The sequence below is a fragment of the Ochlerotatus camptorhynchus genome, unplaced genomic scaffold, assembly GCF_037179485.1.
Source record: "Ochlerotatus camptorhynchus isolate MF236.1 unplaced genomic scaffold, CSIRO-AGI_Acam_v1.1 ptg000370l, whole genome shotgun sequence".
NCBI lineage: Eukaryota > Metazoa > Arthropoda > Insecta > Diptera > Culicidae > Ochlerotatus > Ochlerotatus camptorhynchus.
This window is the reverse complement of record NW_027040858.1, coordinates 1,206,376-1,220,862: the sequence shown is the minus strand read 5'-3', so window position 1 is coordinate 1,220,862 and position 14,487 is coordinate 1,206,376. Positions and strand designations below refer to the sequence as shown.

The following is a 14,487-nucleotide window of genomic DNA, read 5'->3' as shown; positions in this document are numbered from 1 at the left end:
ATCTTGGGAACCCGGAACGCGCCGTAGAAAGCCCCATGGAAGCCCCCAATCCCTCCTTCTCAGTCCTGCCATCAGCAGCCTTCGTTCATCATAGTCGTTCCGGACCTGCTGTCGGAAGTGGAGAGGGGGTCTTCCAACCCACTCACTGAGTATTCAATCAGACTCAAAAACAATGATGGTCAGTTATTGTATGATGTTTCTGTGATTTCCAGGGAGAACAGTCGTTCTGATGTTGAAGAGTACCGCCTAGCTGTTGCTACGTTGTAATTATCCTGTGCGAAACGTGGCTCGATTATCGAACGTTTTCCAGCCAAGTCTTCGGTCCTGACTACGAGGTCTTTCGTTGCGATCGGAATCCTAACAACAGCCGTAAATCTACTGGTGGAGGTGTCCTTGTAGCTGTCCGTGGCGGGTTGGAGGCAAAGGCGATCGAGAACGATTCATGAACTATGTGGAGCAGGTTTGGACAGCCATCAATCTGGGTGATCGCACCCTACGTTCCACCTGATCGAGTCCGGGATAATGAACTCATCGATACTCACTGTCGGTCAGTTTTCACAGTTATCGAAAGTGCCACTCCAGTTGATGAGATTTTCATTTTGGGTGACTTCAATCTACCAGGCGTTTCATGGAGTCCACCTAATTGTCACTGTTGAGGACAAACTCGTGCGTGATTTCGACGATTATCCTGCTACGGTTTCTTATGACTTCCGTAAAGCTGGCCACCGTAGCATCATAGATGTATTGTCTAGCATGGTATGGGAGAACATCCTTGATCCAGATGACGTTGAGGCTGCAGCGCAAAACTTTTCACATGTCTTGGCATATGTCATTGACAGACACGTCCCGAAAACAACTCACCACAAAGTGTCTCACCCTCCCTGGCAGACGAGAGAGAGCTACGTAGGTTGAAGTCAATCAAGAGAGGAGCATTGAAACTACATTATATGAGGTTGAATCACTTGTACCAGCGAGTCAGTCGTGAATGCTTTTCAAGTTTCCAACGAGGCATCCAGCGCAAACTTAAGCTACACCCGAAATCCTTTTGGAACTACGTGAACGAGAAACGCAGGGAATCCGGCCTCCCATCGTCTATGGAATCCAACGGAGAAGTTGCTGCCACCGTTAAGGATATATGCCGTCTTTTTTCCGACATGTTTGCCAGTGTATTCACTAATGAGATACTAACTGACGATCATATTAACCTGGCTGCCAGGAACGTTCCAGTAAATGATCAAACACTAGGTGCAATTGATGTTAATGCTGAGATGATTTCTATGGCCGCGACTCTGCTTAAGTCATCCTTCAATCCTGGACCTGATGGAGTTCCATCTGTATTTTTGAAGAGACATCCCTAGTAACAATTTTGGTTTTATGAAGGTTCTGTAGACCATGATTTAGACGTGTAGAATGCTATAAAACCTCTATAAAACTGGAAACGTTACTTGGGATATAGCTAGCTTGTTAATTCCGCTTCTTCGCCTGTTCCACATGTCTCTCTCCAGTGGCATATTTCCATCCTGCTGGAAATTTGCGCACATGTTTCCCGTCCACAAAAAGGAAGGAAATGAGCTGTGGATAACTATCGAGGAATTGCATCGTTAAGTGCCGTTTCGAAGCTATTCGAACTAGTGATTATGGAACCGTTGCAGTATTTGAGCAGTATCATCATGGGTTTACTGTCGGCCGCTCTGCTGTGTCTCACAGCGTATAAAATTGAAAGCATGCGGGATCGGGTTCAAACGGTTATTTATTCAGACCTATCCGCAGCATTCGACAAGTTGCTATTGCGATTGCTAAACTCGGCAGGCTCGGTGTATGCGGTAATCTTCTGAGTTGGTTTCGATCATATCTTACCGGTCGCCAACTGAAGGTTGCCATAGTCGCCACATCAGGTATACCTCAGGGAAGCCACATGGGACCGTTGATTTTTATACTGTATTTCAATGACGTGCATCTGGTCATGGAAGCTCCTCGGTTATCATATGCAGATGACCTCAAAATCTTCCTACGAATCCGCTACATTGCTGACTGTCACTTTCTTCAACGTCAGCTGAATGTATTCGCTAGTTGGTGCAGTTTAAACAGAAGGGTGGTGAATGCATATGTTGTCGATATGGCGTCAAGAACTTTAGGGTTAATTTTTAGGATAACTAAAAACATCACCGATATCTACTGTCCTAAATCTCTCTATTGTTCGCTTGTTCGATCGACGCTTGATGTCCGCGCAACGGAATCCTCTTCGGTAGCTCCCACGCCTGGCAACGGCGGAGTGGAATGATTTGGGGTAGGTCACTGGTTCTGGTTCACGGTGAGAAAGTTCTAAACTCTAGCCTTGACAAAGGCTGTTTGGTTGGCTTCGGTCGGAGGGAGAAAATGAAGTCAACTTCACTGCGTTGCTTTGAAAGGTTGTATTTGACGTGTAGATGATACAATAGTTTGGTTTGAACTAACTACTTGGCCGGGATGCTGGTGGTATTTATATCTGTTGGTTGTGTGATGTGTGGTACAATAAACTTTGTGTGGGTTTTTCGTCTGGTGAATTGTATCCTGTGCTAACTGTTCGCGTTGTTCGCGACATACCGGCCACAAATGAAATAACAATTTCATTCAAGTTAACTTATGCTCTAATTCAAGATCACTTCTTAATCTAAGTCATGAGGATTCTTCTGGGATAGCAGCGGTTGCTGCATTTCCATCTGGGCTGCCAGGCACTTCACCGGAAGTGGAGGCGGAACTATCTTCGCTGTCGGTTGGTAGAAGACAGATCTTCACAATCGGTCGGTCGAAGATTGCACCCGATGCCAGTCTGACGGTCACCACACGGACGAGGCCATCCGCGCCGGGATGGACGGTTTCAATTCGACCCATGCTCCATCTGAGCGGTGGTAGGTTGTCGTCCTTCAGGAGTACCAGCTTGCCGACGAGAACATTCGGCTGCTGGTAGTAGTGCTTCGTACGTTGCTGCTGTTGATGAAGGTAGTCCGTCGACCAGAGTTTCCAAAACGTTTGGGTTCTGCGCTGCATCTCCTGCCAAAGTGACAGCCGATAGTTGGGAACTTGGGCAAGGTCGGGCTCCGGGATTGATTGGAGTGCTGATCCGACCAGAAAGTGTCCCGGTGTGAGGACTTCCGTGTCACTTGGGTCCTCGGATAGGGCGGTCAGTGGCCGAGAGTTGAGACAGCTCTCTATCTGGCAGAGGATGGTACACATTACATCACTTGACAGGGATTCCAAGCCGACGACTCGCCGAAAGTGGTGCTTGAAAGCCTTGACCGCGGCCTCCCAAAGGCCGCCGAATGTTGGAGCGTTTGCAGGGATGAAATTGAACTGGATGGATGATTCAGCGCAGAACGATGCTACCTTCAGTCGGAGTTGTTGGTCGTTGAGTTGCTTGCAGAGGTCTCGTAGTTCCCTGTCTGTGCCCTTGAAGTTGGTGGCATTGTCACAGAACAGAGCAATTGGCTTGCCTCGGCGGGCAACGAACCGTTTCAACGCTGCGATGAATGCTTCGGAGCTGAGATCACCAACCAATTCGAGATGTACTGCCTTCGTTGCCATACAGACGAATATAGCGACGTATGCTCGTATCGGTGGAGATGGTTTCGTTCGACGTACTGGTACCTTCAGCCAAACGGGACCACAGAAGTCAACGCCCGTGTTGAGAAACGCACGGGTCGGAGTGATGCGAACTTTCGGAAGCTGGCCCATCAGCTGGTGTTCTGCTTGTGGTCGTGTGCGGTAACAACGCAAGCAGGATTTGACGTATCTCCGTGCCAGGTTACGGAGGTTTAGTGGCCAATATTGCTCATGGATGTGTGCGATCATCGCACGCGGACCAGCGTGGAGAAGCTGCTTGTGCACCGAATCAACGAGCAGTGAGGTGAACGGGTGCGCTGCAGGCAAAAGCATTGGATGCTTGCGGGTGAACGAGTATGAAGAGTGGTTCAGCCGGCCACCGACCAGAAGTACATCATCGTGGATGAAGGGATTCAACGTACGTAATGGGGAATTCTTGAGATCCGCTTCGCATCTGGCCTGAAGCATAGCGATTTCTTGGCTGAAGCACTCATTTTGCACAACTTTCACAAGGCCTTCTTGTGCTTGAAGGAGTTCTTCTGAGGTAAGGTACGAAATAGCTTGTAGATCGAATCCAGCTATCTTGGCCCGACAGTACCGCACGAACCTGTGGCAATATGCAGCGATGCGGGTGAGTCTCGTTAGTGACGAGTAGCGGATGAACAGTGTGCGGTCGGGGGCTTCGGTGGATCTAGTGACGGCTGCAAGCGTATGAAGCTTCACCTCGAGAACTTCGGGAGGAAATTCACAGGCGTCTTGGACTGGAAACATACTTGGCCACTCCGCTGGATTAGACGTTAACCACGGTGGACCCTTCCACCATAGTGCGTTGTTGACGAGCTCGCAGGGATCGACACCCCTCGAGATGAGATCGGCCGGGTTCTCCAGACCGGCGACGTGATTCCAAGTGCCTCCTTCAGTGAGTCGCTGCACCTCCGCGACACGGTTTGCCACGAAAGTGTTGTAGTTGGACGGTGGGTTGTACAGCCAGTGGAGAGTGATTGAAGAGTCAGACCAAAAATAAGCATTAGCATTGATGTTGAGGCTTAACATAATGGTTTGGAACAGTTGGCTAAGGAGGACAGCAGAGCAGAGCTCTAGGCGGGGGATTGATAGGGTTTGGATAGGAGTTACTCGGGATTTGGCGGTTAGGAGACGTGTTGTGACGACACCACTTCTTCCGACACTTCTCAAGTAGATACATGCTCCGTAAGCATTTTGGGATGCATCGCAAAACCCATGAAGTTGTACGTTGTCTCCGGCGCCTGGAGCTTTGACCAAACGAGGGATGGAAAATGATCCTAGAGAAGCCAGACCAAGTCTGTAGTCTTCCCACACGGTGCATAGTGAATTGGGAAGCTCCTCGTCCCAGCTCAGTTTCAACTTCCAAAGTTGTTGGACAAAAACTTTGGCTGTGATGACCACCGGACCCAGGATGCCCAAGGGATCAAAGAGTTTGGACATCTCGGAGACCACGATTCGTTTCGTGATCAGATTATCAGAGAATCGCTCAGGAACTTTGAACCGGAAGGTATCCGATTCAGGGTGCCACAGCAGACCGAGTGTGCTGACGGAGCCTTGGATGTCATCTACTGCTACAATCGGCCTATCATCCTTCAGGTTGTCCGGGATGTTTGACAACACTTCGGACGAATTCGACGACCACTTTCGAAGCTCGAACCCTGGGGACGAGAGGATGCTTTGCACTCCAGAACGTAGCTGCATTGCTTCCTCCACAGTGTCAGCACCGCTGAGGAAATCGTCCACGTAGAAATCCTTGCCGATTTTTGCTGCAGCACCGGTTTCGCTCTCCGAGTGATCGTATGACAATTGCTGTAGACACCGAGTAGCTAGATACACTGAAAATATTTTTTCGTTAATTCTCTTACGCTTATTTCGTAAACATGTGATTCGTAGATAAAACGATTGTTTCGTTAATTGTACGAAACATCCGTATTGTATGCCGTTCGGTGCATCGCCAATATTACGCATAATTCGTACAATAAATTAAATGAGTTTCGTATTGACATGAAAGCTACATACATATACAATACGAAAAGCTTTCTTCTAAACGTGCTATTGTTGCTGTGTTATTCGTGAACTCTATGAAATTATTCGTTTGAAGTTCGAATTACATTTCGTTGCCTGTCATTAAATTCCAAACAGCTGGATTTTCGTTTGTTGTTTGTTTTCGTGAAAGTGTTCGGTTGCAGTAATTTCCGTTGCAGCATAATTTATGGCGATATTTTATCAGTCAAACTATAGTAAGTTATTTGCAGTAATTTATGATTCTAATGATGTCTAAAAGTTATACTCCTTCAAGGTTCCTTGCCGTGGCTAAAAATTTCCCAGATTCTAGATTGCCATTAATCTGTGAAACCGAAGCACATCATGAACAGTCACAGGCAGGATTTTCTATTCAGATGGCAGGCAATGGACAGGGAAACCAGAATACGGAAGTGAATCGCTGATGAACTGAGCATACAATTTGTATCATGTTTTTCGAGACTGAGTGATCTGTGCGAAGAGTCAATCCCGGATTACATTCGGAAGTAGAAACACCAAAACCCCCGTCATACAGCTGCCCCGCGGTACAAGCCAACAAGTGGAGAGATCTTCAGCCCGGTCCGGTTTAGCATCGGAGCTGATATCACCTGACACCCAAGCCGTTTATGTTTTGTAAAACCCCGTTATATTAAAAGCATAATGACGTATTATTAAAGCATAACGACAAAAACTGTACAAATTGAATTCGTTTATGGTATGGAATAAAAGAATATGGCTGTACGAAATGCTTTCGTGCTTTCAACGATATCAAAAACAACAATTTGATTTGTTTACGAAATGTTCGTGTCATTGTACTGATTTTTGTACATTGAATGAATGATGTTTTATGGATATACGAATGATTCGTACTTTTTTCAATGCTTGGATTTTCTCAAACGAATAATTCGTATATATATTTTAGAAACGCTTCGTAAAATAAAAACTGTTAGGATGCAATTGATTTTAGGAAACGAAACGAAAACCGCTTCGTATAAAGTACGAAACAATTTCGTTGCAGAAAACAACGAATGGATTTGTAGTGCAAACGAGCGATTTCGTTGTATAAACGAAATTTTATTTTCAGTGTACGGCGCACATGCGGTGCCGTATGTTACCGTGGTCAGCTCGTAGGAACGGACGTGTGGATCCGTCCTGCTTTGCCAGTAAACGAGTTGAAGACGCCTATCGTCGGGATGTACCCACATCTGGCGATACATCTTGGTAACATCTGCTACTAGAGCCACCTCGTACATGCAGAATCTGATGACGATAGCGTATAATGTGTCCTGAACAGTCGGCCCCACCATGAGGCAGTCATTGAGAGAGATTCCCGTAGAAGACTTGCTGGACCCATCGAAAACCAATCTGCACTTAGTGGTAGTGCTGCTGGGCTTGAGCATGGCGTGGTGGGGAAGATAGAATGAGCGGGTGTTGTCTTGTAACGGAGCTACGGGAACCATATGGCCAAGTTCTATGTACTCTGCCATGAAGTCGACATACTGGGCCTTCAAATCGGGGTTCTTGCTGAGTCGACGTTGCATCCATTGAAATCTGCGGAGGGCACCGACCTCGGAGTCACCAAGTTGATCCAAGGCGTGCTCTTTCTTCGGCAGGCGTACAACGAATCGGCCTGATTCGTCGCGGGTGGTGGTTTCGGAAAAGTACATCTCGCAAGCTAATTCTTCCTTAGACAGTCCACGGCTTTGAAGGCAACTCTCGACTTCCCAGAATCGAGTCAGTTGTTGGTCTAAGTCATCGGTGGTGCACAACAGAGCGACTCGCTCAGAGTCTTGGGTAGCGATATCGATGGCGACCGGTCCACTTACTACCCATCCAAGCACGGTACGTTGGAGAACAGGCTGGTGTTCAGAAGGACCAGCTTTCACTGGGATTTGTCCTTCCTGCAGAAGGCTGAAGAACAGCTGAGCACCGATAACCATATCGATCCTTTGCGGCGAAGCGAAATCTGGATCTGCCAAGACTAAGTCAGGAGGGAAGTTCCATTGCGAAATGTCGATTGCCCGAGAAGGCAGATCGTTGGTGATCTTGGAGAGAATGCTGAACGTCAGTGTGTTAGAGTAGGTGGAATTAACAGAACTGAAATCTGCTACGGTGCAGTAGGTGCTGTTGTTAGTAGAACCACCCATTCCAGCGACAATTGCAGCTTGCTTTCGTCGGTTCAATCCCAAAAGCTGAACGATTCTTTCGGTGATGAAGTTTGACTCGGAACAGGAGTCCAGCAGGGTTCGAACAAATGTAGATCTCCCCGACGGGCCGTGGACCCTTACCACGGCGGTGGATAACAGAACAGTTGAGTAGGTGGTGGTGGAAGAGCTTGGTGCAGCTAATGCGTTGGTGAGAGGTTGGTGGGTGACAGACGAGGTGGTAGGTGATAGTGGAATTGGAGTGGACAACGATGCCGGAACCACGGCTTCGCTTCCGTTGATGATGGTGGGTTGTTGGTGTCCAGGTGGTGGTTTTACTTGGGGTTGGGTGGAACGATCGTTGGGGGAGGAGGAATGCAACAGTGTGTGGTGTTTCTCGTTGCATTTCCGACAGGGTTTGGAAGAGCAATCACGGCTGAGATGACTCGACGACAGGCAATTCCAGCAGAGCTTCTTCTTGCGGACGGTGTCTTGCTTTTGCTCGATTGGCATCCGTTTGAAGGACCAAAAAGATGTCCGCGCAACGGAATCCTCTTCGGTAGCTCCCACGCCTGGCAACGGCGGAGTGGAATGATTTGGGGTAGGTCACTGGTTCTGGTTCACGGTGAGAAAGTTCTAAACTCTAGCCTTGACAAAGGCTGTTTGGTTGGCTTCGGTCGGAGGGAGAAAATGAAGTCGACTTCACTGCGTTGCTTTGAAAGGTTGTATTTGACGTGTAGATGATACAATAGTTTGGTTTGAACTAACTACTTGGCCGGGATGCTGGTGGTATTTATATCTGTTGGTTGTGTGATGTGTGGTACAATAAACTTTGTGTGGGTTTTTCGTCTGGTGAATTGTATCCTGTGCTAACTGTTCGCGTTGTTCGCGACACTTGAGTATTGTTCAGCGGTTTGGAATCCAATCTACAACAACGGTGCCGAGAGAATTGAATCTGTTCAACGTCGCTTTCTTCGTTTTGCGTTGCGTATATTGCCTTGGAATGATCCGTTTCGATTACCAAGTTACGAAAGTCGTTGTCAACTTATAGACCTAGAACTTCTCCGGACTAGAAACGACACAAGCAGAGCCCTAACCGTGGCCGATATCCGGCAAGGAAGGACCTTGAAAATCAGGAAAATAGTGGAAACTTCAGGTAGATTTCTAGCACTTTAGGGCAGTTTTATTAATTTCAGGATAACATCGGGAACGTCCAAGAAGTTTCGAAATTAAAGTATAGTCCATAAAACTTCAGGGAAGTTTAGTGAACTTAAGAAAAACTTCACATCAATTCGGAAGTCCAGCGATCTTCAGGTGGGTTTTGAGATCTGGAGGTCAATTCCATTATCATCATCAGTAAATTAACGATAACTTCAGGGAAGCTTCGTGAACTTCAAGAAATATTAGAAATGTTCAGGGCAGTTCCATTAACACCACTAAAATTGTTGGAACTTTGAGGAAGTTCTTGGTTTTTAATTCCTTTTAATTTAAAAGCATGAGCATCAGGAAATTTGTGAGCAAATTTTAAGGAAATTCAGTAGTTTCAAGAACTTCAAAAAATAGCAGGACCTCAGCGAAGATCAGTGATGTTCTGAGAAGTTTGGAGATTTTTAGGAAATTTTATTGTATTCAGGGAAGTTCTGAGTACCCAAAAGACAATCAGAGATCGTCCGAGCAGTTCCATTAATTCAAGGAAAATTGCAGGAAGTTTCATGAAGAATTATGAGATATTCTGAGAATTTAGGGAACTTCTGGGAAGTTTAGGAAAAAATTAGAATTTTTAAACGACGTTCCGTGAGCTTCCAAGAAGTTTTCAAAACTTAAGGAAAATTACGGGAACTTCAAGACAATTAAATTACGGGATTAAAGGAAGTTCAGGAATCTTTCCGGTAGTCCCAATAACATAAGAATAATAACATGAGGAAGGTCACTATTGGGAAAAAAAGACGATGAATTTGTTTCCATAATTTAAGAGCGTTTTTATGAGCTTCAGTAAAATTTTGAGACCTTGAGTGAAAATCTTAGAACGATTATTACGTGTTAGTTTCAGGTAAATTGCGGGGACTTAAAGAAGTTACAATAATTGCGGAAAATTACAAAGAACTCAAAGAGAGTTAAGAAATTTCGGAAAAACCGCAGGGACTTCATGAATTCCAGAGAACGCCTGGAAAGATCAGAAAACTACAGAGGAATTCTGAGAACATCAGGAACATGCAAAAATATTTTAAAAGAAGATCCGTGAGCTTCAGGGCTGTTTTGAAAATTGAGGGATCGTCACATAAGATCATTGCAAATTTAGAGGGAAATTAAGAAGTTCCCAGATATTCATGAAGTCCAGAGAACTTCAGAAATATTTAAAACAACCTTCAGATTTTTTTTTTTGCGCATCATGAAAATTCAGAGAACGAGACTTTCAAGAACTTTGGAGAAGTTCCGACAACTTCAGGGAAGATTGAACTACTTGGAAATTGTTAAGACTTCAGGACGTCCCTAGAGTTTCAAAAAAAAAATCGGGAACTTCAAATATACAGTGTATTGCAAAATTGAGCGTACACCCAGATGGATTATTTTCAAACATTGTAAATAGATATTTTTTAAATCTTGGCTGGTAGTTAAGCAGATATTTATTAAGAGCTTTGAGTGGGTTGTGGGTCAACAACACAAGTGGTGTTGAGTACTTGGCACTGATGAAGTCTGCAAGTAGTAGACGAAATACGCGTATCTGTCAAAAGATAAGCAATTATAACGGAATTTAAAGGAAATAAACCAACCCACTCAAAGCTCTTCATAAAGGGATTCCGTTAAGAGGTTCGACAAATTTAAAGGATAGATATTTATTGATTTTTCGCTATAGTTTTGGACTTTATTGGAAGAACCTGTATGAAGCAAGAATTATTTTAGTAAAACACTCAATTTCCAACTTTTTACCTAGTGGACAAACTTTGGAAAAAATAGTGGAATATTAATGATCTTTATTATGACTAAAATGAGCTAAATTTCGAAAAGTTTAGTTCATTGCATTTCAAGATATTAAGGTATTTAAAATAAAGCGTTTTCCTCAAATAGCTCTTATTTCTAACAAACGCAACCAAATAAGCCCAATATTGTACCAATAATTGATAAATGTATGATGATTCCGCAGCCAAAAAATCAGAAACGTATCTCCTAAAATTGGGCTTTTACAGCTGTTTTTTTTTTTCTAAAATTTAATGACATCTGTACGCTCAATTTTGACATACACTGTACATACATGGGAAGCCCAGAGAAGTTCAGGGAAATTAAAAGATTTCAATTGAAGTACCGTGAGTGTTAGATTTTTTTTTTCGAAAAACTTTTAAAGAACTTAAAACTGTGCAGGCAAATTGTGTAGCCTTTAAGAAGTTTCCCGGAAATCCAATCAAAAATCTAGAATGTAAGGGAATCCTTAGGACTTCGAGGAAGTCTAGAGTATTTCACAAAATTTAAAGATTTTTAGGGCTGCTACGTGAACTTAAGCACAGTTCCGAGAACTACATCTCAGTAAGTTTTATGGCGATCCGAATGCAGACAGTGTCATTTTGGGGGAACTATCTTGTATGTATTTTCAGATATACAAGTCCCTATATTAGAATAAATGACGCTCCTGAATAGGGGCACTTGGCTTTGAGATAAGCAAGGCACGCGTATCTAAAAAAACAGTGAGTAAGCAGCTCTAAATTTACCATGACAGTAGGGTTAAATACCCCATTTCCGGCCTATTAAGCATAAGACGCACTTAGTCTTTCTTAATCTAGATCAGTTTAGCACCAAACGGAATGTTATTATTACTGATGGCTTCCAAATTTATTTGCCTTTCCGTACGTACCATAAGATTTGAAAACGAGAAACCAAACGTTGAGATATTGTCAAAAGTCCAACACTGCTTCTTGACGCCAAACTCGGCCTACGGATTTTAAACTCAGCCTAACGCATTGAAACGCAATTGAAACGCCAATGAATTCACTTCGGCCTATCGTATGAAGATAAAAATTGATTCGGTGGGAGCGCTTCTTTTGTTTTTGGGAATAATGGGTGCAAACTTTCATACCACGCGTTCTCATTGACTTCGTTCGGTAGCTTATTAACTAAAGTATCGTACCAAACGCATAATTGACTTGTTAACTCTGAAATCATGGATTTATTTGAAGTTTTCTGCTCGATAGGCCCAAAATGGGCGATTAGGCCGAAGTAGTGCTCTGCCCTACTGATCTGAATTATATTGATGCCCTACATTTTAACGTAGGATTGCGTCTTTCGGCAACATACTGGGGTTGCAATTTCAAAAAACTAAAATCGACTGGGTTACGAAAAGTAGTTATCACCGAGTGCCTGCAAAAAGTGCTTCCCCTAACACAGATTTCAAAATCGAATTCCATCCGATCTCGCCGTACGGTGGTGCGTGGTGGTGTCCGGTCAGTCGTCATCAGCAGTAGCAGCAGTGCTTTCGGCGCGAGGCGTTGAACATTGTTCTCCAGTACACAACGGAAGGTTGCTCGCAAGCAGCGAGTTGCAGCCCACATGAGTGTCCATTCACCGAAGAAGGAGCAAGAAGCCACCGTGTTGTGCAAGAAAATGCGTAACTTTGTTATCAGAAAACGAAGCATACCCGTGATGAGAAAAAGTGGTTTCCCTAACACAGTCGTCGAATATTGATACCTATCACGTAATCCTACGTCAAATCTGCGATCGTGTATTGGATACGACCTCTAACTTTTTTCGTTTAATGATTTCCTTCAAATTAACTTAGTATTTCCTCAAAGACCATCTTAGTACTATCATCATATTTTTTTTTATCTTTTATAAAAGACCGCGCATTTCCTAGTTGCTCCTCCGTGCATCTAGAACGGCTTTCACGGGGAGGATAGTTGTGTTAGTGAGGTGGGTTATTTTTAGATCAGGATGCAACTGTGTAAAGTGATGCGATCGGTTGGTTAGAATTCGTTTTCATTTAAATCTAGTGGGGATAAAATAAAGCAAAGTGAAAAATTGCAAGGAAGGGGACGGGCCTGGGATTGAACTACCGACCTTCTGCGGTAACCACAGTAAGCCACTGAGCTACCAAGCCTCGTCCATCTTAGTACTTTCTTCATATGAATTGTCTACAAAGTCACCTTCTCATGGAATTTTCCTCAGTATTTTAACTTCATTTAACTTCAATAAAATTATTTTTTTAATTACTTTTGATTTCTGCTCAGAAATTCTTTTAAATGTTGCTCAGAATTCTCATGGAATTCTTCTTTGAGTTCAATCGAAATACCTACAAATTTTTCAGTACCAGATGCTCTATTCTGAAGTCTGTGAAAGGGAAACCACAAATCGTATGTCATCAAACTACATGGCATGTTGAGAGATTGAGCTCGTAGGAGAGAGAATTGTGTGAGAGACAAAGTAGTTTACTCTCTTGATAGTATGTTTGTTAGTAAAATGTATGGAAATGAACTGTTTTATTGATTTGTAAATTAACAATTAATTTTCAAAGAAAATTGTGCTTGGCCACGTGAATTCTTGATTTCCAACCAAGGAAACAGCACCATTTCTGGGAATTTTCTTTGTGGGAATCAATTAATTAAAAAATGGCCGTGAAGACATTTGAAAACATTGTTTCAATCTTGTTGAAGACTTTTTCTCAAATCATCTGGCATCCCTGATCACCATCAAAGGAGTTCACAATCGGCAGCAACTGCCATCGACAAGTTTACAAAACTTTCACGTCGATGAGCGATACAACCCAAATTGGTGATGTTCAGACGCCAGACGCTCGTAATTTCCACCTGGGTGGCTCTTTATGTGGTGTAACATAGCTAACGAGTACCGTTTGGTGGAGCTAAGCTGAGCGCAGTATTTTACACAAGTTACTATCTAAAACTTTCAAGTTACACATGTGCGTATGATGATATTCGGTGGAAGGGGGTGTAGATAAGCTTTGGATGGGGAGCGTTGGGGATTTTATTACCGACCCTTGACTGAAGTAAAAGGAATGATAATGTTGGAGAACACTGTCGAAGTCGATAATAGGTACTCATAACCCAATAAATCGTGCCACTAGGAAGCATTAGTGTGCCAGATTACTTTGAGATCAATTCTGGAAACTTCTACTTGTTGAAAATCTGGAAGAGCGTGGAGTATGATCGATTTTAATTGAACAGATAAAGGACAAATTGAAAGTCTGCTAACTCAAATGAGATTCAATTATCCGCCATAATACTGCATCATCAAAATGAAACATGGTGCCGGACGTAGCTTAGAGGTATTTTAAACTGATTTGTTATATGAACTGCATATTCATTAGCGAATTGCTGCTTCGGTAACTGAAAAATATGCATTATTCAGGTACCACAATTTCAACATCCTCCAGAAGTCCTCGAAGTGTCTTTCGACTTTTTCCAAGTTTTTTTTTCCTGGGAAGGTTTATTTTGGACATCCCTCGAATGTTTCTTCCGACTACTAAACTGCCAACTGAAGTGAAAAAATGCCCTGCGACATCCTCAAGAAGTCCTTCTGTCGTCTTACGACTTTCATTGTATGTTTTATCTGACTTCCCCAGAAGGGTCTTCAAACTTCTTCTACATTCTTTTTTGACGTAGACTACGTCTTATGGGAAGGTACAGGGGGTAAATCGAAAATCTAAAATTGTGACCATCACGAAAAGGCGTTAGGTTTTGTACGCTTATAAGTTTGTCATTTATAGAGGAAATGGAAA

At 43.6% G+C, this 14,487-nt stretch overlaps 2 protein-coding genes across 2 annotated transcripts in view; one reads left to right on the top strand and one right to left on the bottom strand.

Annotated features, from left to right (window-relative positions):
• The window catches only part of LOC135710093 (vertebrate ancient opsin-like), a 146,646-nt gene that overhangs the window by 47,077 nt on the left and 85,082 nt on the right, over positions 1 to 14,487 (top strand). The gene's annotated exons all lie outside the window — the stretch shown is intronic.
• Positions 2,656 to 5,087, bottom strand: LOC135710023 (uncharacterized). Its single transcript, XM_065232481.1, has one exon. It carries the CDS (start codon positions 5,041 to 5,043, stop codon positions 2,656 to 2,658), a length of 2,388 nt encoding a protein of 795 aa, XP_065088553.1. The 5' UTR covers positions 5,044 to 5,087.

Coding starts and splice junctions, on each gene's coding strand:
- LOC135710023 (XM_065232481.1), bottom strand. CDS start 5,043: ATGTCCAAACTCTTTGATCCCTTGGGCATCCTGGGTCCGGTGGTCATC.